We start from the raw sequence: 23838 nt of genomic DNA on the forward strand, positions 1-23838 counted from the left end.
GAGAGAGGGAGAGGAAAAGGGAGAGAGAGGGGGAGGGCGGGGGAGAAAGGGTTTGCTCATCCACAATAGGAAAAAAAGAGACGAGAGAGGGAAGAGGACAGAGGGGGGCAAGCGATTTATTATTGTTATTTTTCTGTTATTGCTCCTCTACACTCTGGACTCTTGAGCCTATTCCTCATCTACATAATCAGACCTCAGTAACACATGCACTGAAAAAGGAAACGATACGAGAGACAGACCGAGGGACGTGCAAGAGGCTTGGGTGGGGCGGGGCGGGGCCTAAGTTATTTATTTTTGATTTCCTGGCAAATGAAAGGGGGGTTGCCTTTAGTCTTTATATAATGCTTAGTTTAGGTCAGTTTGACGGAATTGAGAATTTTCCTGCACTAGGACATAATTTGCATGCCTACTTGAATTGCTCTCCTCTAGCAATGCAGACATGAGGACGCACATGGAAATTGCACATACACTTGTAGTCCAATTTAGATCGTTTAGTATTTGCGAGAGTTTCTAAGTGCTTATTATTATTATTTTATTATTATTATTATTATTATTATTGTTATTATCTTACCTCAGTGTCTTTTTTTTTTTTTTTTTATCAGTCTGAATTATTGTTATGGGCAGTAGGCTCATCCGGAAGTACTCTGCTGTCTCCCTCGTTCTTTCTCTCTCTTGTTCTTCCTGAGTTCGTTGTCTCCTCCAGTTCATCGCAACCTCCAGATCCTTCTCTTCTTGATTATGCCTGGAGATGTCTGTGTGAGTGGACGTGATTGTGCTTGTTTTGACGATGAAGTTACCTATGAGAACTCTGCTGGGTGTTTGCGGCTATGGCTGTAGAGGGCAATAACCTAATGTGACAATCTTTTCAAGCGCCCTCAGGCAGCACAAGGTTCTGCTGTCAAATAATAGGCCTCCAGCCTCTATTAACCTGCTTTAGGGCTGTTTGGGGCTGGAATAGGACAGAAACGTGACCCTGAGGGCATCTCAAAGGACTTCATTAGAGCGTTTCTGTAGAGCCAGACGATTTATGCAATCATACCCGATCTGACTGAAGAGAAATATCCAGATATTCTAGCTACTCCAGTCTCCTGCACGTCCCAGAGTGTGTATGTGGTGGAGCGTGTGTGTGTTTGTGTGTGCATGTGCGAACGTCTGTAGACACAATCCGATGTCACTTAATAACCTCGTCTCTTCAGCGTGGTCTCCTCAGTACTGTATTTTTTTCCATGGTTATTGAAAAAAACACAATCTTCACCTGTAATCACTCTTTTTTATACACCTTTTCCTTTTTCGGGGATGTTTAGATACAATACAAAATTTATTCTTTATTTTGATTTTTGGTTTTTGAATTTCATCTTATGTTGACAGTGCCTTGGCCTTTTTACAATGAAATCGCTTTGATACGGTCGCCACTTTTTCATCTTTTTCTACATCTTTGTAAAAAAAAAAACAAAAAAAAAACATATGTATGGATTTGGCTAAATTGGTGCCCTCAAGCTGTTTTCTTGTTGCCCATTTCATCTGTTTTGTAAGTCATGATGAGAAATAATAAATTGTTTTTATGGATTTCAGTTATTATTGATGGTGTCCGATTGATTGAGAACTAAATCCAACCTGTTGAAGCTTCCTAAAGACATCCCAGAGTTGAAAAGCATGGATCTGTGAAAATGCACCCTTGCAGTTTTCTGCTTACACCAGATGTAGGTCATTTTACAAATAGGTACTGAGGTGCAGGAGAATTGTGTACATCTGTGTCCAGCTTATTTCTGGCATTCGTCTGATGCTGTTATCCAGAGTAACTTACATGTGAATTGTGTTACACAGGTAGGTGTAGAATGTAGAGTTAGCCTTGCTTGAGTGGTAGGCTTGTCCTGTCTGTTATTGAGAGGGTGCTGGTTGTACCTCTCATGCTACACCAACTCGCCAACGTTAGCGTTATGAGTGTTATTACTGAGTGTAGTTGGGGTTTCTTTAAATGTGAATCAGTCATGTCTTGCTTTAATGTAAATAATGAATAATATATATATATATATATATATTATAATTTTATTTATATTATAAAAACACTTTATAAACAGTATTTGTACCTGTAAATAAAATAAATTACATTAATTAATTACTGTACATAACAAGTATGCTAGCTAGATAGCTAGTTTTATTTATATATATATATATATAAACAATTATATAAACACAATTATATATACATATCAAATTAAATCTAGAATCACCATTCTGGATATTAATGTAATTGTAATATCACTTTAATTAATATTTTTTTACAACAGAGATACTGTATATTGAGAGATGTGTGTATATATAACAATTGAATCCTTTTTTTAAACTATAAATCCTATTAATAACCTTTTTAATTTTTTTAATTATTACACATTTAAGCTCCCAGATTTATATTCAGAAGTCTTAGATTTAGAGTTATTATTACTATTTGCATACAGGCTAAAAGTGGGTGTGGAAAAGTAAGCGTTGCTGGTTTGGATAATGCCTTCAGCTTATGAGCATTTGGAAGAAAGCCGGGAGGAGAGGGGGAGTTTGAGGGGCTTCTGCCTTGGTAGGAGACAAGTCCTCATTCTGATATGTGGAGTTGGGAATGATAGATGACAGGGTCAAGGGGGGGCTGGAGGGTTGCAGACTTCTTGTAGATATGTGAACAAGGTAGAGATGGAATTTTTATATATGATATTATAAATAGGACATTAGCATAGGGAGGAGGGGCTTCCGACATGTTCCTCCATAACTCCACTTCTTACTAACTGCAATTGAGTGCAGAGTAATTCAGTAATTCAGTACTTGATGGTACTTCAGTTACTTAGTAGACACAAGTACTGAGAGTTCTAACACCCGGCCCTCATTATTAGTCAGTTCTAAGTTTCTAGCAGTATTTTTAGAAACCTGCTGCTTGTATGATTCACTTCAGTTCTGGTGAAACGGCATCAGATCCAATTACATGAATACAAGCCTATATACACACTGCAAACGTCCAAAGCATCAAGCAGATGTGTGTGTGTGTGTGTGTGTGTATTTTTGCTAAATTCCATTTACAGAACAGTACACTTCAGTATGAAATCAATCACAAAGCAGGGAAATGATATAAAATCACAGCTTTTATTCTCACAGTCATGCACATGGTTGTTGCAGGAGGGAAAGGTAGAAAATAGTAGAAATGACTATATGGCTCTGTGCCACACCGAGAAATGGTCCGTAATTACTGTGATTGACTGACGACGGTGTGCTTAGGAGTTAACACTGGATGAGTCATAGGTTTAAAAAACAGGTAGCGTACACACGTGAATCTGTAAACAACATTAAAACCTCTGCACAACACAAAGTACAACTTCTGCTAATATCAGACAATGTCCTGTACTTTTAGAAAAGCCTAAAATAGATCTTAAAAGTCACATTTGCACATGTAGGCAGGTGGCTCAACCACAAATGGACAACAGTGGACAAAAGAACACTAATCAGGGGCTGGACTGACGAAAAACCGCTCTTAAGGATCTTAAGATAAACACCAGATGAACACAGAACGTACACTGTATGGACAAAAGTATTGGGACACCTGCTTATTCAGTACTTCTTTAGAAATCAAGGGTATAAAAAAAGAAAAAGTTGATCCCTGCCTCTACTGTCCAGAGAAGAAGGCTGTCCACTAGATTTGGGAAAAATGATTGTTGTGAGTATTTGATTGCATCCAGCATGAAAAGCATTAAAAGTGAGGTCAGGATGTCGGATGATCACCATCCCAATGCTGGGGGGGCTTTATACCCCTCAAGCTCAGGCCTGGCATTAGGCATGTTAATCTGCTCCGAAAGTCCTACTCTACTGGCAGTGCTTCTCTACAGGGACTTGACAAGCTGTGTGAGGCTTAATGTAATGTAGCGCAGCGAAGTGCATTCGCTAGAAGGGATGTCCACAAACATTTGGACATACAGTGCATTTTTTTTTAAAGACGCTTTTGGGTATTTAAGATTGTTTGACAACGTTGGGGTAAGCGTTGTTAAGGCATGCTTTAGTGCTAAGCAGTGCCATATGACCTCTCTTTATTAGTCAAGTCAAGTCAAATTTATTTGTATAGCTTTTTACAACTGTTGTCGTCACAAAGCAGCTTTACATAATTAGTACTTAATAAAGGACAGAGACAGAGAAGAAAGAAGAAATAACATGAAGGATCAAAGACCCTATTAGTTAGCTACATTAGCATTGTAGCTCTAGTGCAAAACTCAGGAAGCCAACTTTTGCTGATCGGCTACGTCTAGGGTTAGGGGCGTGTTCTGTAAATCTGATTTCTCTTTACTCTTAAAAATAAAGGATACCAAGCGGACCTTTAGCCACGTAATGTAAAGGATCTCCAATTTCCACACATTTCTAAAAGCTCTGGGAGCGTCTGTATAAGAGCAGAGGAAACACACAGAGCTTCAGAGGGCGAAGTGTAACGAGCGAAAGCGCAGCTTTCAGGAGTTCAGGGATCAGTCTTTGGTCTCCAGCACTCCGTCTCGGATTCTCCAGCTCCAAGGTGTTTTGCAGCAGGGGGCATGTCTGCAGGCCGGAGCTCGCTTGCGGCAGGGGGCGTGGCCACAGTCTGGGGCGGGGACACAGCGCAGGAAAAGACCTGTTTCCTGCACTTCCTTATCATGGGGCACCAGAGAACCGTCCTCCCCCTGCAGACTGAACACACTCTCCGAAATCTGTCAGAGGCAAACGCAAACACGTATCAGCACACACACACACACACACACATTCTAACAGGACACACTGGGAACGATTAACGTAGAGCCCTCGTGCTGTCCGTACCTGATCACTGATTCCTACAGCAATGTGGCCCACTTTCACCCGGGGCGTTTCACGGATACGGAAGCAGCGGCCATTGAAATCCCTGATGCACACATCTACCCCTGTGGATACAGAAGGAAGACCTCAGCATGACATAGTTCTCATTTTTACTGTTTTTTGTTCTGCAGTCTTCTTATATATCTGCAGGACTGTGTCCAGCATTTAATGAATAGTAATTATTATTCATAAATACAAAAAGAATCATTATTATTATTAATAGCTGTAGCATTAGAAGTACATTTTATCAGTTGTATTGTCCAGATTTGATCTTTGAAATACAACATAACACTACTGTGCAAAAGCTTGGAACCTTTGGTCATTATTATCATTTTTGTATTTGCTTTAATGTGAAATTATAAATTATTATTATATTTTTTCTTATTTTTTTTTTATATTATATATATCTAATATAGTATATATATTCTTATTATTGTTTGTGCTATTATAATTATTATTAATAACACCACTAATAATTATATAATAATAATAAGTAGCAGTACAAATATATTTTATATCTAATATTTCAGATTTAATCTTCCACATATATTATATACACTGCTGTTCAAAAGCTTGGCTCCACTTGCTATTATCTTTTTTGTTGTTATATTTACTAATAACTTATAATAATAGTATTTTATCATAACATTATTTACTGACAAATAAAACAATGTATAATAACATTCACAAATAAGAAATCATGTATAATAAAATTATACATAATTAGATCATACATAACATACAACACATCTGAGAACATAAAAAATATATATATAAATTTATTTGTGTAAAAAAAAAACTATTAAAAATATCTATTTTAAAATCATTTCTGTCAGGATGACTGCCCTGAGATGTAATCACTACATTTGAAACGTTTGAGGCATTCTGGATATGAGTGTAATTCTAATGTTGTGGTGATAATAAGCTTTATTAGAACGTAATTCTTGATATTCTACAGCGTTCTCAGGCAGTGTACAATCATCCACAGAGTCTGAATCAGATTCCTTCCCCCCGATTCTCCGTTTCTGACAACGGTTATGCCTCTAGATGGTCTAGTACAGTGCTCAACACACCTCATCCAGATAACCAGCTAACTAACAACCCCTTCCTGGGCTGAAGGTGGTATGTTAGTGCAGGAAACCACTAGCAATGGGTTCTCCAGCACCAGGGCTGGGAACCACTGATTTAGGCCATCTAGAGTTTGTTCTGTGCACTTGTCTGAAAAAAGAAATATTCAGTGTCCCGAGTGATGACAGAGATTCTGCAGACGACTCCACAGTGACTGAGGACGCTGTAGAACATCAAGAATGAAGATCTGGTACAACTGACACACAGAAGGACGTTCTCTACATCTAAAATGTGGCCCCTGGTCAGAGTGTCCGTCACTCACCCTCAAAGCAGCGGGGTGGGGGCTGATGGGCCGGAACAAGCCAGTCCATGCTCAAGCTCTGGCCGTCTGACTGGCTGTTGTAGGAGAACACACCTGAGCTAAGTTCATCGCCGGGGCCGACAGACCAGCGTCCCGAATCCTGGAAGGGAGGGGAAAGAAACGAGCAGTGAGACACTCTTAGCACTCCAGGCACCTACAGTCCATGCTAACTCTCTGACACCTGCTAAAAAAAGCAACAGCCGGCCGAGAGAGCGTGAATGTGTGAGGAAGTGCAGACGTTTGAGTCACAGCGGGAACAACCAGGACTGCTGGAGGACTACCAGGACTACTGGAGGTCTACCAGGACTACTGGAGGTCTACCATGACTACTGGAGGCCTACCGGGACTGCTGGAGGACTACCGGGACTATTGGAGGACTACCAGGACTACTGGAGGACTACCAGGACTGCTGCAGGACTATCAGAACTATTGGATGACTACCAGGACTATTGGAGGACTACCGGGAATATTGGAGGACTAACAGGACTGCTGGAGGACTACCAGGACTACTGGAGGACTACCAGGACTACAGGAGGACTACCAGGACTGCTGCAGGACTATCAGAACTATTGGATGACTACCAGGACTATTGGAGGACTACCAGGACTGCTGGAGGACTACCAGGACTGCTGGAGGACTACCAGTACTACTGGGAGCAGCAGAATGTAAAAACACAGTATGCGGAAGCTCCTGCTACACAGTAAAAACCAGCTTCCAGAACTTTCACAAACGAAGCTACTACACAATATTCTAACCTTTAACTTAGCCACTGCAGGAAATGATGAATTATACCGAGAGATGAAATTAACCCTCCCACTGCTTTCTGGCAGCAGCCGGGAACAACAAAACATGCAGAGGAACTCGAATTTCCAGTGAACAATCCTCTTACTGTCATTCGTCACTTATTCTGAGTAACAGATCTGTCAGCGTGGCTGCGAGATGTGTATCAGCCCACTGATATGTGTCTGCATTTCCTCATACTGCGTGGTTGCTCACTGCGGCGCTAACAGAAGCGCATGTGTTTACCTTCTTGTCCCATGGTTCCCTGGCAGAGGGGCAGTCACTACCCAGGCAGGACAGGAGCTGCTCCTGTAGTTCAGCCGAATGGGGCTGAGACAGACTGCTGAGGAAGAAATCTATCAAAAAAAATAAAGGCAGAGCAGCATTTCAGACTCCTTTTTTATTATTGATGCTATTTTCTATTGTAAAAAGCAGAATTTAATGCCTGATATCTTTCTGACAAACTGCAGTACAGGACAGGAAGAATAGGGGGCGATGTGGCTTCTATGGTGTTGTGGCAAAGACTGGACTTTAGATGATGGTGGTTTAAATAGTGGGGCAGTGGTGGCTCAGCGGTTAGAGCACCGGGCGACAGGTTTGTGGCTTCAATACCCGGGCTTGATAAACTGCCATTGTTGGGCCCCCTCGAGTGAGGCCCCTCATGTGCTCACTGTGTATGTGTGTGTTTTCTAGGAATGCAGAATACCGACACTGACCTCTCTCAAGTTTGCGTAGCTGGAGCTCCTGCTCGGTGAGTTCACTTGGCTCGGGGTTCTGAGGATGGACATAGAGCGTCAAAGCTTGAGGAGGGCATCCCTCATTTCTCCTAACATCCTCTTGTTCTTCCTCTTCATCTTCTCCCTCCTGCTCTGGCTCCTCCTCTTCATCATCCACCTCCTCTGGTTCTCCATCACTGGTGCTCTTGTGCTCCAGCCCTGCCGTCACTTCATCCCCCTCTCTCCGCTCTTGCCCTGGGCCCATCCACTGCTGCACAGAGCTTTGGGAGAGAGGGGCGGGGTCACGCCTCTCAGGCTTCCCTATTGGCTTCTGATAGGCTCCTCCCCTCGCGGGGCTACGAAGACCTCCCACTGTAGTGACACACAAACAAAAAAACGGTCAGTGGAGAATACAGATGGACGACAGCCATAATACACACATGCGTATCGTGTGTATGCAGCATGTGGAGGCTTGCTGGGTATGCTCACATTGTTTAAGTGCTTTGGCTGTTTGAAGTCTGAGATCCTTGGCTGAGGCTCGTCGGCTCGGCTCTTTCTGCAGCCCCCGTTTGAGGGCGTCAGCAGTGTGGGGGCTGCAGTCAGACGGGATCTCCCTTAGGGGTGGCGGCTCTTCGGCTATCTGCGGTAACACAGAGACGGGGATATTAAGATGAATGACTGCAACAGGTAAACCTACACTATATGTCCAAATGTTTGTGGACACCCCTTCTAATAGAGACATCCCAGCTCCTTTAAGTTGCACCCATTGCTGACACACAACTTAGTCTAGTCTAGTCTAGTCCCTGTAGTCCATGCAGGGAACACACACACACACAGTGCCCGGAGCGGTGGGCGGCCAAAGAGGGTGAAGGGCCCAGCAGTGGCAGCTTGGTGAGCACGGTTATCAAACCCACAACCCTGTCACCGTTAGCCTGGTGAGCCTCTAACCTCTGAGCCACCATCATTGGCACCATGTCTAATGCCAGATGTGGGCTAGAGGGGTATGAAGCCCCTCAGCACTGATCTGTGGAGCAGTGGCGCTCCATACAACACTTTTGGGATGAGCTGGGGAGTTGGGGATGAGGTGGGGCGGTGACCACTCAACATCCTGATCTCACCAATGCTCTTGATGCTGAATGCAATCAAAGAAGGAGTGAATTCTGCATCTTCTGAATGTGATAAAACAGTGGCAATGCGTCCAGTCATCATTACCTTTAGACAGAGAGGGCGGGAGTAGTAGCGGGTCCAGGGCTGGCAGCCGTTGAGCATGTGCAGAAGCATGCAGCAGCTGCTCCACACGTCTGCCTTGGCACAGCGCTTCTCTCCACGCGCCACTTCAGGAGCCATGTGTGTCTCAGTGCCCTTCAGGCCTGCACACAAAAAGCCACACACACACACACAGACACACACATATAATTTATTATTAAGCTTCTAATGAGATTTACATTCAGTGGGTCGACCAGACCATGTCAGAGTGTTTACCTTTGTAAGGGCTGAACCCAAACTGGTCTAATCGCTCGGACTGTCCAAAGTCACACAGGAACGCGTCTTTCCCATCTTCAGACAGCAACACGTTATCGGCTGCAAACACAAACAAACAGGTTAACTCATAGGTCAACACATGCTGTCGACTGGTGACCTGAAACCAAATTTGATGAACTGAAAGTTACGGCTTTGAGATCAGCAGGAAAAAAAACTCCATGACATTTCTGCAAAGGTTCGGTCATCCCTTAACACTCCTAATGGAAAGAAACTGCAGATCTAAAGCCTACAGGTTAGAGAAATGGGCTTGAGACCAGAAGGTTGTTGGTTCGAACCCCTGCACTGGCAGGAAATCAGGGTGGGGGAGTAAAAGGACAGTGCTTTTCTTCTGGGTTGCACTTGAGCAATGTACCTAGGTACCATTACCGTGAGCAGGGTTCACAGTACTGAACTGGGGTGAGAATACACTTCCCCTGGACTGCCACGAAGTGAGGGTGAGTGAGGGTCCCTCAACCTTGCCCATGAGCAAGGTACCTACTTAGGGCTGTGGAGGTTGTATGTCCTAACCAACACAAACTAGTGAATTGGGGGTGAGAACACACTTTTGGAGAGGTGGGCAGTAACCAGTAACCAGTCTAGTCCCAAAGCCTAGACTGGTTATGTCTTCTCCTAGGGGTTGGTGTGGCGCAATCGATAACACCACTACCTGCCACTGTGGGAGGCTGGGGTTCGATTCCCAGTCTGGGTGACTATGCTGTGCTACACCAGTAAGAGTCCTTGAGTCCTTGGGTCCTTGAATGTTCAAAATACAGTGTTTTCCAACCCTCCCCCTGGGGATCCACCATCCTGCAGGTTTAAACTCCAACCCAAATCAAACCTTTATGGTATTTAGCAGATGCTCTTATCCAGAAAGACTTACAAAGGTGATTTGCTATTTACCCAAGAAAAACCTCAGCTAAAAAATTGTAAGATACCTCTAAGAGTGTCAATATGGAGACCATAGTACTCTACTCTTCACCAAAGTACTCTCAGAAGAGGTAGGTCTAACACACCAGCCAGTCCAGGAATACTGAAGACAGATTAGCTGGATCAGGTGAGGTGGATTAGGGTTGGATCCAAACACCTAGTGACCTAGAGGTGGGAGAACGCTTCCGAAGTGGTGGGCAACAACCTCAGCACCTGGGAGGTAAGGTGCCTTGCTAAAGGGCCCCTCAGCCATGAATATTCATGCACTGTTTCATTGAGTCCTTTCTGCCAGTGTAATTAGATAAACCAGCAATGCTCCCCAATGGTCCAAACCTTTCGGCCCACTTGTCTCCCCCGTAGGCCACTTGTCTACCCTTCCCCCAATTCTGAATGCTCAAAATGCAGCGTTCTCCAACCCTCCTCCTGGGGATCCACCATCCTACAGGTTTCAACTCCAACCTAAATCTAACCTATCTCCTCCTTCAGCCAGTCCAGGATTTTCTGAGTACAGTGATTAGCTGGATCAGGTGAGCTGGATTTGGGCTGGATCCAAAAACTGAGGTAAGGTAGCAAGCTCTTCAGGAGCAGGGTCGGATATCACTGCTCTGATGAGCTAAAATAGAAACTTTAAAACGTCAAGGCAGGATTTTCAGAGCCTCCTTTTTCCCTGTACTGAGAGATGTACTGAAATGAGAGAAGTATCGTATGAAACCAGGATATTCTGTGAGTAGTAGCAACACTGGAACAGCACAGCAACACAAGAAGTACGTATTTCTAACCCTTAAGGGCTAAAAAGTTCACGAAGTTCCACCAAGAATATTAGCAAAGCTCAAACAGTCAGATGGTGCTTTGTGGTCACTGACCCACAAAGAACGTGTATTAGCAGGCAGGTTAAAGACATTTGGTGGATTATTCTAATGAAGCCAACTGCCAGGCACACCAGCTCTTCCCAGAAAGCTGATTACTTGTTTGGGCAGTGGTTTTGTTCCAGGAAGGGTGAGAAGCACCCTTTCGGTTTCCATATCGTGACCAGAGCTACTATTTCAGCCTGATGTGGCCCACACAAACAACCAGGCCTAATCACCATCTCCTATGTCTCCTCAGAACCAGACACCAGGGGGCAGCGCAGAGGACGGACACCGTCTCGCCTCTCCCTGAAATGCTGTGGTGCTGCTCTGCTTTCCGCTCTGAAGATGTTCGTTAAATTAATTAACCGTTCGTTCCACGGCAGCCTTCTTGTGTCTCTTCTGGGACAATAGCCTCTCGACGTCTCCGCACTCGTTTCCTTCTGACCGTCAATGTCTGTCTTTTTCCCTTTCTCTCCCCCTCCCCCCTCCTGCTCTGTGTTTCATGAGTCACTCTGGGAAATTCCCAGCCTTGGTCTAACTCTCTCACACACACACACACTTACGCTCACTCTCTCTCTTTCTCTCAGCCTCAATCTCTCTCTCTCTCTCTCTCTCTCACACACACACACTCTCCCCTCTCCCTCACCACAGGTGCTGCTGTGCTCTCTGTGCCTCACCCAATTCCTCTGAAGAGCCGTAAAACCAAAAGGCAGGCCGTAGAACAAAACAGCTGCTGAAGCTGAAGAGTAAGTGACCGTCGGCTAATTTATTCACCACGCCACCTCATGTGACCGTATTTCACTGTGGTAACGACAGCTGACCACTTCTTCTGACCTTAACTCACCAAAGCACTGCACACAAAACCCTGGTATCTCCAAAACAGCAGGTTTACAGAAGCAGAAGGGAAGTCAATAGATGAAGAACTGAACCTGAGTTCTTTTGGAGCATTTCTATTGGTCCGTTCATCAACTGCCAGATTATGGCCAAAAAGGAGGGATGTCCCGATCAAGGTTTGGGTACCCCTCGGCCGATGCTGATCCGATCCCTGTGTCCCAGACATGCTAATACTAATACACACTAGCAAACCCCAGTAAAATCACTGTATTTTTAGTACCAGTTTCTGTAATCAGACTAAATTCTACGTTTAATTCTATGTTTTAAACTCAATTCTATGTATTAAACAGTGTTTAATATCTTACAGTCCAGTCCGACAGACCTGCCTGACCATTCAGCTCCCAGCTCCTTTAGCTACAACTCTGCAGTTAGTGTGTCTGCATTGCTGTGATTGGCTGTCCTGTAGTGTGTCCCTTTCACACAACTCAAAAAGCTCAAAATGACTAAAAAAAAATCTATTTCTATTAATTCTCTAAATCTTTACTCAGAATGGGCGGGGCTACAATAATTTAGGCTGAATGGGCGGGGCTATAATGATTTAGGCTGAATGGGCGGGGCTATGTAAGTTCATTGGTTTTTGTGGCATCCCGAAACAATGAATTTGAAACATCTAGTTTTTAAGTAAACCATAAAATGGAATTAAATGGATAAAAAACTGTACTAAAAAATAATAATTAGCCTTACATAAAACAGTGTCCTGCAAAAAAAACTTGTATCTCCATTTTTGACATTTTCCACTTTCTGATATTATATGAATCTGGCAGCTGTCCTTAATGTTGGGTCAGAATTTCATGATGATTGGGCCAATAGAAATGCTCCGAAATGAACTGGGATAAAATCTCTGTTTTCACTGAACACCCCTCCTCGAAGTGAATGCTCTGAAATCGTACACATTAGCCGTCCAACTCACAACGATATCGGTCACCTACTCAGATTTTCCAAAACTGGCCACGATAACGTGCAGTGTGTCCTACATCCAATCAGGGCATCTGCCCGGGTCACATCACCAGCTTCATCTCTGTAGCACCTCCACTCCAGCTTTCAGACTAGATGCTGCTCTATTATCATTCCGCTGCACACAAGCTCGCTCTCGGTCCGCACTGCAGCCTACCTTTGATGTCCAGGTGCAGGATGCGCCTCTTGTGCAGGTGCTCCAGCGCCCCCAACACTTGGTGCAGGTAGTGCAGAGAGAGATCCTCAGGCAGGCGGCCTCTCTCCTTCAGTAACTGTCCCAGAGAGCCTGAGGGTCAAGACAGCCAAGAGTCAGGAAGCAGTTCAGTGGATTTATGGGTCGAGCCAAATGAACTAAACCCAACATGGGTTTGAGATGTACACTCCTTCAACATCTCCCATGATGCTGGTGGTTCTTTTAAGTCTTTCCCAGACTCCTCTGCATCTACAACCTTATTTCTGAAGGCCTTAGAGAGCTCTCTGGATCTGACCATGATGGTGATCTTCACCCCTCACTTCAACAATCAAGAGCAGACCAGACTAAATGTCTAAGGTTTAAATAGGACAGACTCCTCCAGAATAATCCTCTTTGACCATGTTCTGACCATCTGCAGCTGATGTTCTGCACCTAATTTTCTAATTTTACACATTTTAAGTAGTAATAAATATTGGGAGGGGGGGCGTTGTTGTATATTCTTCCACACAAGAAATTTGCATTTCTATTAATCCCATTAAATAAATGACGTTTACAGACGTTTCTTGGGTTGTATGTGTTTATATATTATATTACCTCCAGATGTTTAAACATGTTAAAAAGACATTTTCATGGGTTGTCCTAATTTTTTCACGACTGTATCACCTTTCTTTTAGAATTATTGTAATTTTAAAATGATGATAATAAACCTCTCTAGTCCAAACTGAGCTCTAAATGAGGCTGCATGCTCAGAAAAAAACACAGTGCATCCAACAAGAATAAAAATTGGGAATTTAAATATTCTAAAAAGGTTTTTATTGGGGTCCAATTTTTTTTACAGGACTAAAATTGATGAAAAAAGTATGTTATTTATTTACGTGCACTAGAGACAGTATTGATCAGACAGGCTGTGTCATAGTTTACATCACTGAAGTTTACAGAATTCCTTGTATTGCAACAGAACGTACAGCAAAGTAGGCCATGAGATAGCAGTAGTCACAGGTCATAGGCCATTAAGTACACTGGGTAATTAGCTAAGCATCATTCTATAATCATAAGTACTTCATTTCAAAGCCTACTTTGGGATGAATTTGCTGTAATTGTATTAACTGCCCTAACCATAGAGCTTCAAATACAGCTTCAGTTTTTTAAAAGAGAAAAAAGATGGAATCAGGCTTCATCTCAGAGCCTGGTCACACCTGCCATTAATATGTGTTTCGTATCCGGATATTTTCTTGATCTACTTTGGCTGGATTCCATCTACACTTTTGACTAAAATTCCCCAAATTCAACCCGATTTTACTTTCCAGTGTAAAAAACTCATTATTATGTACAACACTTTCAATTTGCTTCATGTAGTTTCTCATCAAGGTGGTCCGGCTCCTAGAGATGGGGAGCGGTTAGAGGAATTGTGGGGTGGAAAATGACATGGTTTTCACATTCCTGTGTGTGTGTGTGTGTGTTTTCTTACCAGGTTTGAGATCCATGAAAATGATGACGGACGAACCCTCTCGGACAAATCCAAAGAGTTCCACCACGTGAGGAGTTTGGAGAGCACTCCACGAGCCCACCTCCTCACAACTGAAACTCTTTAACGCCAGCTAGCAAACAGAGAGAGAGAGAGAGGGGGGGGGGTGAGACAGGCACTCCCTCACACACTGTACAGACGTACAGACAGCACAGACAGACATTTACAGGTACCTTTTTGGCAGCGCAGACGAAGCCACTGGATTTGTCTCGGATGCTGTAGACGTCTCCATACGAACCCTGCTTTATTAAATCACACACTTCATAATCCCGCCCCTCCCGGTATTCATAGTTGTTGGGCTTCAGTTTCTACAGAAACACACAGGAGAGGAGAGACGTGAGTGAGAAGGTAAATACAACAGTACCGCTCAGTTACCCGTAACCCGTAACCCACTGAACCCCAGGCTTTTCATTTTAGTACTGAATATTTTATATTACTTATAATTATTAAGTAGCTACTTATAATTATTCAGTACCTGCTAATTATTCAGTACCTATTAATTAGTCAGTAGCTACTTATAATTAATCAGTAATTGCTAATAATTCAGTAATTGCTAATTATTTAGTAGCTTCTAATGAGTCAGTAGCTACTTATAATTAATCAGTAATTGCTAATTATTCAGTACTAGCTAATTATTCAGTAGCTACTAATTATTCATTAGCTACTAATTATTCAGTAGCTACTTATAATTAATCAGTAACTGCTTATTACTCAGTAGCCGCAATAAATGACCCAGTAACTACATTTTTGCCATGACGCTCTAGCGCCCCAACACTTGGTGCAGGTAGTTACAGGAAGAGGAAAGAGCACATCCAGCAAAAGCACCAGTAAAAGAGGTGGATCCAACAGCCCATATGAACGGAAACGCCATTCCTCAAAAGTGTCCGTCACAGCGTACGCATGCTGGCAGGGCCACAGCTGAGGGGGTACTACACAGTTCATGTCGGTGTAGAGAGTGAACACGCAGTCACTTTAGTGTTCATCTGTTTATGTGGTGTGTGTGTGCGCGCGCACGCGAGTGTGTGTGTGTAAGGAAACTCCCGTAAGCAGAACTAGGCTACTGAGGTAAACATGAAACTTCTAAGCACTGAAAAACAGGAAGCAAGCAGCCACAAAAGACAACTTGTAGCTGCTGAAAAGATGCGTGTGTCAGTGCCTGTATTAACCCGAGCCGTTTTCTTTATCGATGTGTGTTTCACTCTCTCTCCCTCATAGTTTTACTGAGACTACTGTACGTGACTCAAACTGGTAGCCGAGCGTGTGCACGTCGGGCTGTTCGGCTGTGCAGTCATGTATGTAGTCATATCGGCTTGTGACTCTCGCAACAATGAGAGCTGATGCGACTGATGTGTTTTGCTAGTCGGCCATTCCTCTTTCTGTATGACGCAGCGAGTGTGTTGCTTTACACGCATGTCATGTTGGACGATCTTAGCGAAGCGTGAGGCACTTTAACCCCAGAAGCTCCAAGGACTCCAGATATACCACAGGAAACTAAACATACTGCACTGGGTTTATCGTAGCTACTGAATAAGTTGCTGTGATTAGTGGATAACATGAGCCCTTAAAGCTTTTCAACCTAAGCTCTATCTACCCCATCTGTAGCGTGCACTCTGTTACCATGGATGGTGGCTTTCCTTGTGACTCAAAATCACTTAAAGGGACCCTAGGATGGCACCCTGTCTTTATCTTGGTATATTTGAACAACGAGAGTTCAGTACTTGGAACTGACAACCCGTAAACTTCAGACACTGCTGGCTCTCCTTCGAAAGAAAATCCAGCAGAACCAAAACAGAGCTGGAAAACAGGCCAATTCCAATCCCCCGAAACTGTTACATCACAGTCTTGACTTATTATAGTTACATTTACACCCCCAAAATGCACATAAACCCAACCCACTAGCAAAAGCCCAAGTCTTTAAGAGAATATGGTGTTGTTGATACTGGAGAGCAGCTCAGCACCTCCAGACTCTGCTAGTCATGGGAATATTATATATGGGAATCTTTTCATTGTGACCACAGCCTTTCCTGTAAAGGGGAGCTCAAATTTGGCTTGTGACGAAGCGAAAGCCGGAAGGAACAAACTGGACTCCCTCAGCTAAACCAAACTGGAGCTAAACCCACATCAAAAGGGAAACACTGGCTTATTATTTTTACTGGTTAGACTGGGGAGTACTGCGAGTGGGGGCGAGGCTAAAAGCTAACCTGGCTGCAATCTCTTCAGCTTGCTAACAATTCATTGCGCTGAGAGGACACAACGGGAGGACAGCAGCACTGTCCGGTAAGACTATCAAATTATTACAGTGTTTTTTTTTTTAATAAAAGCAGAGCTCAATGTTTGTTGGCCCTCCGTAAAAGGAAAATCCGCATGCTTTATTCTGATAACAGGGTTGTAAATTCATAACAGGGTAGTAGATAGGCTTGTTAAATGATATCTAAGCACTGTCGCCTCAACTGAAGTCTCTGCCTTTTCCTCTAAGTATAGAGAAATCTGTCAAAAATGTTATCCATAGTGACTGACTGCATGCTTCAGATGGGGCTCAATAGAGAATAGGGTGAACATCTCTAAAGTATACCTTCACTGCCTGATCCCTTAATTACTGTGTAATAAACCTCGGGATTAACAGCCGAACGATAAGCCTGCACTCCAGAAGACAAAATCACCTCTTCAAAGAGAAGCCCTTCGTTTGTGTCACTTTCCTCCCGCTCTTCCCCCTCATCCTGCTCCTGTTGTCTCGCCTCCTCTGCTCTGACTATCTCTCTGGCGAAAGGTGAGGCGTAGGAGCGATCGGTCAGCATGACGTTGTTTTGGAGCCCCAGTACGGCCAGGCTACAGCCTGTCTCACTGATCAGGGACGAGTCCACCGAACTCTCGCACTTCCGGCCATAGCGCTCCCAGGTGCGTGCGGAGGAAAGGGGCGTGCTGTGGAGGTCGAGGTGAGAGGAGTAGGACGGCTGGGCCGTCTCCTGCACAGACAGGCTCTCTGTTCTGACAGCTCTGCTGCTGCTGCTGCTGTTGCTGCTGTAGGATCTGCTGCTAGTGCTGCTGTAGCTACACTCCTCCACCTGGAGCAGGGACAGGACAGCACACGGGTCAGTGACAGTGCTTGGCGGTGTACATACTGGCTTATATAGGAAAAACCTTCACAGCATTTGTTGATGACGATTATTTCATCCATTAAAAACCTTGTATCTCCATTTTTGTATCCTCATTTTTAACTTTTTGAACTGAGTAGTTGTTCTTTACAATGTGTTCAAATTTCATGATGAACGGACCAATAGAAATGCTCCAAAATGGAATCGGAATTAAATATTTTTCTATTGACCTCCACTGAAAGTTAAAAAAGTAAAGTTGCTGTGCTGGAGACACAAGGTTTTCGCACATCTACTACAGCTGAGCTCACCGCTCCACTGTCCTGTTCCGGCACTCCAGTCAATCTCCTTTCTCTCACTCTCTCGCTCCCTCCATCTCTCTGCTGGCCCTCCCTCTCCCCCTGCCTCGGCCGCTGCCTCTTTCGCCGCTTTTTCCGTGGCCGGCGGCGGGAGGCGGACCCCTGGGTGCAGGAGAGGGCAGCACTGACGTTGCTGTAGGTGACATTTTTGTGTCTGGAAAGGAATGGAAGAGGACAGTAAGGAATACGAACACGGGATACACTGACTGAGTGTGTCGGTGAACTGGTAGGGGCCCATCAGGCCTGCTGTTTACCTGCTGTTGGGGCAGAATTCTTGCGAGTCCTGAGATTCACCTGTAACAGAAGGAGGAGGTGGAATACCAGTGTGTAAGTATCAGCAGTTAAACTGGGACCTCCATTACTATATAAAAAATTATTTTTGGTACTCACACTCTGCTTGGGCAATAAAGGACAGCTTCTCTGTCCCTGTGAAGGGACATTGAGTATCATTCCCCAAATGCTTGGCTGTTCCTTGAGAGATAGCCTTCAGAAGGTCTTTAGGAATAATCAGCGGGTGCTCGCTGTTTTTGCCAGTGGTGCCAGCCGCGTGTGGGTCTGGTGTGGGGTAGAGGCAGCCAAGAGTCTTGTATTTCGGCTGATCCGTGGACATGGAGAAGGGCCTGGTGGAGTTCAAGATCCTGTGTACCATTGCCATCTTTCAGAGACTGCAGAGGGAAGACACATGGTCACAAACGGTCAACAATCGGATTGTACAGATGGACATACAGTGGGTATCTGGAGACAAAAAGGAATGAATAGAAACATCACAGAACTGCCTGTAGCCCAACCTAGTGTTCTACCAATAACAGCCACATGTGGCCTAACACTACCATACCAAGAACGAGCAGCTAGGGCTAATTTGCTTATGCAGTTATACATTATTCTACAATCTCACTACTACAAAGGCTAATGAGAAAACCAACAGAACCCAAAGCAAAGTAGGTCATGTGATAACAGCGGTAGCCACACGGCCTAGTGTTAACATCTACGACATCTGGCTGAATCTCTTATCCAGAGCGACTTACATCTGAATCATGCCACACAGGTAGGAGAATGCAGAGTTAGCAGTCTTGCCCAAGCAAGTGTGGGGAACTTGCCTGACCAAGAAACTGAAGCCTAGTCTGCAATGGGAAAGGCGGTGGTGTTATCCACTATGCTACACCAACCACATAAGAACAGTGAGTAATTAGCTGAGTGTTATACCACAATTCCAGCTAGGTCTGAGCATTAGCTATGTATTGTAACTATGATTTGACCAAAATGACCAAAATGTTGGTGGACTTAATGATCGGACACCATAAACCACCAAAATACCAATAGAACACTCACCAGGAATGCCTGTGATTGGTCAGGAGGCTCGCCGCACGCCATAAACAGCATTTTGCAGCCCTATACGATACAAGTATTGCCATGGCTCGTGTTGTGCTAATGCTCATTTTTGCTCAATACGGACATGGATACGGACGGAGCCTTCTGTCCGTACTCTGTGTTCACTTCATCCGGATTTGTGCATGGCCTCCAAAGACTGGATGGATACGGACATAACGAAGCACTACCACAGGAAAATAATGTAAAGGTAAAGGTGCACGTATTTGTCACTGTACAGCGAAATGTGTCCTCCGCATTTAACCCATCTGTGGTCGTGAACACACAGACACACACTAGTGAACTAGGGGCAGTGAGTACACACACACCCAGAGCGGAGGGCAGCCAACTCAAGCACCCGGGGAGCAGAGAGAGTAAAGGGCCTTGCTCAAGGGCCCAACAGTGGCAGCTTGCTGAGCCCAGGAATCGAACCCACAACCCTGTTATCGATAGCCCGGCGTTCTAACCGCTGAGCCACCACTGTGGAAATAGTGGGGGTCGTGCAGCCAGTAGCAAAACACGACCACTGCCATATGGACAAGACAGCGGAAAAACGTCCGGCCGCTTACAGTACATTATAATGACCTCCTCCTCCACCCACCGTCACCGCGGCAGAAACCTTAGACTGTGAACTGCCCTCTAGTGGTTGATGTGGCACAATAGGTAACACCACTACCGGCCGGTACCACACTATGTGGGAGACTGGGGTTCAATTCCCGGTCTGGGTGACTATACTGCGCTATACCAATACGAGTCCTTGGGCCAGACTCCTAACACTACACTGACCCACCTCTGTAATACGAGTAACACTGTAAGTCGCTCTGGATAAGAGCGTCAGCTAAATGCCTAGTGGGTAGTGGATGGACTCATACCAACGTAAAGGACACAGGGCAATACTTCAGCACTGACAGTTACGTTTTTCATTTCCGTGCACAATAAGGAGTAGAAATGAGGCTAAAGAAGGGCTCGCCGACTCATCCTACACCTGCCATTCACACGCTCGGCCTCACACCTGGCCCCCTTTTTAACCGCTGCCGGTCACGGTGACTTAGAGGCCCCGGTGTTTTCTTTCAGACATGAACTGATAATAAAAAGTCATTAATCTGGAATGACAGCTGATCTGCTAATCTCCTGTGAACTCTGTACCTGTGAGGAGATAAACGGAGCAGACAGCTCTCATTGTGCTCGGTCAAACAAAGCACAAGCACTCCTCTGTTCTCGCAGCATTTCCTAAGGTTTGTGGTGTGTGAAACCTGATCGCCAAGCTGCTCGAGCGCCGGAGGACACATCACCTCAGGGCCCGTTTGACAGCGAGGACAGGGAAATCTCACAGCTTGAGTAGATGAGGAAGTTGCTGACTGGCTGAATTGGAGGAAAAAGCCGGAGAGGCCTGTTTATAGTCAGCCTCGGGGCAGAACATGAGATGGGCTGTCTGGAAAAATGCGTGTGAACAGGCGGGTCTAAAATGAGACACGTACTACAGTTATGGAAGACGTGACGTGTCTTTTTGTATTTGACCATAGCATGCAATTATTCCTCTCATCCAGAGGCGTTTCCTTAACCCAGCACTGTTCAGCAGAGGGGAAAGGGCACACCAAGGTCATGGTTTGGTTTACTCCATGGTCCAACACTCAACACCCCCCCCCAACCACCCATCCATCCAACGACCCAGCCACCCATCCTCCCCCAACCACCCAACCCCTCACAACCCAAAGACAATCCAAACAGTCTTACAGGTTCCACTCTAGTGTGGTATAGCGCCCCCCTGAGGTAGCTGATACAGCCTGTAGTGTGTAAACATTGCTGGAGTGCTGGATGGGTTTTCACATACACATACCCTACAACTGTCCAACAACCCTGACACGCTTGCCTCGTCTGGTCCACGTGAAGAGGCCAGAATAACGGAAACACTTCAGGGGAAAAAAAAACAATGAAGTATATGAGCCGTTCTCTCTACACATGAAGACAAAGAGAGAAAGTCTACACAATTTCCATAGCGATGCACAGAAATCCACTACAAATCCCACAATACCATGCAAATCCGAACTTCACTCGTCCACAGCTTACCACGTAGCATGCAGCAAGGGACCAAGCAGGCCTCCAAGCAGTTGTGTCTTTCCTGTACGCAGCTCAGTAGCGGAGTAGAGGTTTACGGAAATAGCGATATATCAGAGTATCACGGCGTTAAGCTCGGCGATCCTGTATCGATTCCCAAACACAGTTTTTCAGTTGTAAAGATTGGTGGATCAGACAGTGGTTCATTCTGTGGTGTTTATTAAAACCCTGACCTCTAGAAAGCAGTGTCTTACTCTGTCTGCATACGATGCATTTTGTTTTTATACTTAGACACATTTCCTAAAATTTGATCAAAAAAAAAAAAAATAGCGCGATATATCGTTTGCTTGCAGTATCGCAATATATCATACCGTATCCCCTGTCTGGCCAAGGTTCTGGCCGATACACAGCTCTATAGCTGAGTGCTTAAAGGCTCATTTCCACTTCCTTTACGTACAAAATAAATATTTCCGTTGATGTTAAGCAGTACATCCACTAGAGGGCAGTTCAGAGTGGCAACGGTGGAGGAGGAGGTTGTGATGATGCACTTGCTAGGAAAAAAGATCAAAGAGGCAGCAGTGTAAACGTCTGTAAAAGTGATGTAAAAAGTTCTGCATTCAAATTTACAGTAGTACTGCTCCAATCCCACCGTATTCGTAAGCTTTCCGTAAGCGTGCACAAATACGGACGAAATCAACGTGAAGTACGGACATGAGGCCCCGTCCATATCCGCATCCATAGTTAACGGTGAGCATTAATGGGCCTTAAGCCAGTTGTCCGGTATGTGGGTTCGAGACCCTGCTCTGTGCTCTTTATTAAGGCTCTAATCAGAGTGTGTGTGGTATGTGGTTATTAAACTTGGCTGGGACGGTAGGATCTATAGGTATTGGAAACATCATTTTTTGCAGTTATTAATTATTATTATTATTATTATTAATATTCTACATTAATATTCAAAGCTGCTGCAGTGTGTTGATATGGGCCTGCTGACTGAGAGGCCAGGGCAAAGTGAACTGCAGTGCTTACAGCATGTTGCATCAGAGAGCTGTCACATGACAGTGTTAGCCTTTGCTCACTCACTCACTCGCTCTCTCTCTCTCTCTCTCTCTCTCTCGCGCTCGCTTGCTTTATCTCTGGCTTACTCCCTCCTCCTCCTCCTCCTCCATCTCCTGCCCCCCCCTCCTCGCTCTCTCTTCTGCATACTTCTTCAGAGCTAAGAGAAAACAGGCCCTGATCTGAAGGTGACATCATGTGAGAGAAGGCCTGCCAAAGGCTCGCCGGCTTTAGAGAGCCCAATCCTCCATTTTGATCCCTCTTAGCGAGCAAGGCAGCCGGTGACATCATCAAAATGCTTCCTGAGGAACCGAGAGCGCTGGCAGCTCAACCTCAGTGCCTCAGTTAGCGTCACTCATAGAGTTGGTGGGAGTGTGCGGCTCCTAAATCAGGTTACAGCCCACAACCAATCAGGCCCACGGGTTTGAGTGTAGGGCTCTTTTTTGATGTCAAAGCATGTAAATCACACTGACCTGTCCAGACCTGACCTGTCCTGATCTGTCCTGACCAGTCCCGACTGCAGAAAGCGACTCCAGCTCCTCTCTGGCTTACACAGTGATCACGCTGTGACCAGACTTGAGCTAAAACTGATCTGCTGATTTGCAAGGTAAAACTGGCATCTGCAACTCCGCTCGGACCCCAGTTTTACATATGCCACACACTCTCTTCTGCTGCAACACCAAAGCGAATCTTCTGTAAGGGTGTGGCTGACACGGAAACCAGGGTGAAGACTCTGTGGGTGACCACAGCGAAGCCTCGGCCCAGCATCACAGCTCCATTCCAGCTCTGAGTTGGAAGCTTTAGCCTCTAAGATTTTTGCATGTCTTCTTAAATTGGCCTTTAAAGGCACTTGCATATAAGACAACCCCCACATGTTTTACATGGAAATGTTCAGAACAGTCTCAGCGATCTCTATAATGAGACCCCGGGTGACCTAGAGTGCCGTGTGAAGAGATACTCTGACCCTAAACCTATTTATTTCCTGTGAAAACGTGCCTTCACACATGTGGACGGACTGTCTTGGTGCTTACCAGAGTCTCAGCTTCACATAAGTAGGGGCATATATGAATAAATTGTATATATAAACATTGGTTTCACACAAAACCACAGACGGACACACGAATCCACCAATTACATTTATGGCATTTAGCTGACGCTCTTATCCAGAGCGACTTACAAGGTTACTGGTATTACAGAGATGGACCAATGTAGTGTTAGGAGTCTTGCCCAAGGACTCTTATTGGTGTAGCGCAGCATACGGTCACCCAGACTGGGAATCAAACCC

The 23838-nt window shown here is 44.8% G+C and overlaps 1 protein-coding gene across 3 annotated transcripts in view; it reads right to left on the reverse strand.

The window, feature by feature from the left end:
• Positions 1-3104: 3104 nt before the first annotated feature.
• The window catches only part of map3k14a (mitogen-activated protein kinase kinase kinase 14a), a 35076-nt gene continuing 14342 nt past the window's right edge, over positions 3105-23838 (reverse strand). For all 3 annotated transcript variants that reach the window (XM_072693547.1, XM_072693548.1, XM_072693546.1), the window contains exons 2-16: positions 18471-18745; positions 18335-18374; positions 18033-18234; positions 17293-17694; positions 14806-14940; positions 14576-14705; positions 13072-13200; positions 9253-9351; positions 8983-9140; positions 8260-8410; positions 7771-8142; positions 7301-7410; positions 6236-6374; positions 4810-4910; positions 3105-4703 (exon numbers count right to left, since the gene is read on the reverse strand). In XM_072693547.1, coding sequence (XP_072549648.1) covers positions 4485-4703; positions 4810-4910; positions 6236-6374; positions 7301-7410; positions 7771-8142; positions 8260-8410; positions 8983-9140; positions 9253-9351; positions 13072-13200; positions 14576-14705; positions 14806-14940; positions 17293-17694; positions 18033-18234; positions 18335-18374; positions 18471-18735 — 2652 coding nt within the window. In that variant the 5' untranslated portion in view covers positions 18736-18745 and the 3' untranslated portion in view covers positions 3105-4484. The remainder of the gene's footprint in view (positions 4704-4809; positions 4911-6235; positions 6375-7300; positions 7411-7770; positions 8143-8259; positions 8411-8982; positions 9141-9252; positions 9352-13071; positions 13201-14575; positions 14706-14805; positions 14941-17292; positions 17695-18032; positions 18235-18334; positions 18375-18470; positions 18746-23838) is intronic.

Source organism: Salminus brasiliensis, chromosome 12, assembly GCF_030463535.1.
Source record: "Salminus brasiliensis chromosome 12, fSalBra1.hap2, whole genome shotgun sequence".
NCBI classification, from domain to species: Eukaryota; Metazoa; Chordata; class Actinopteri; order Characiformes; family Bryconidae; genus Salminus; species Salminus brasiliensis.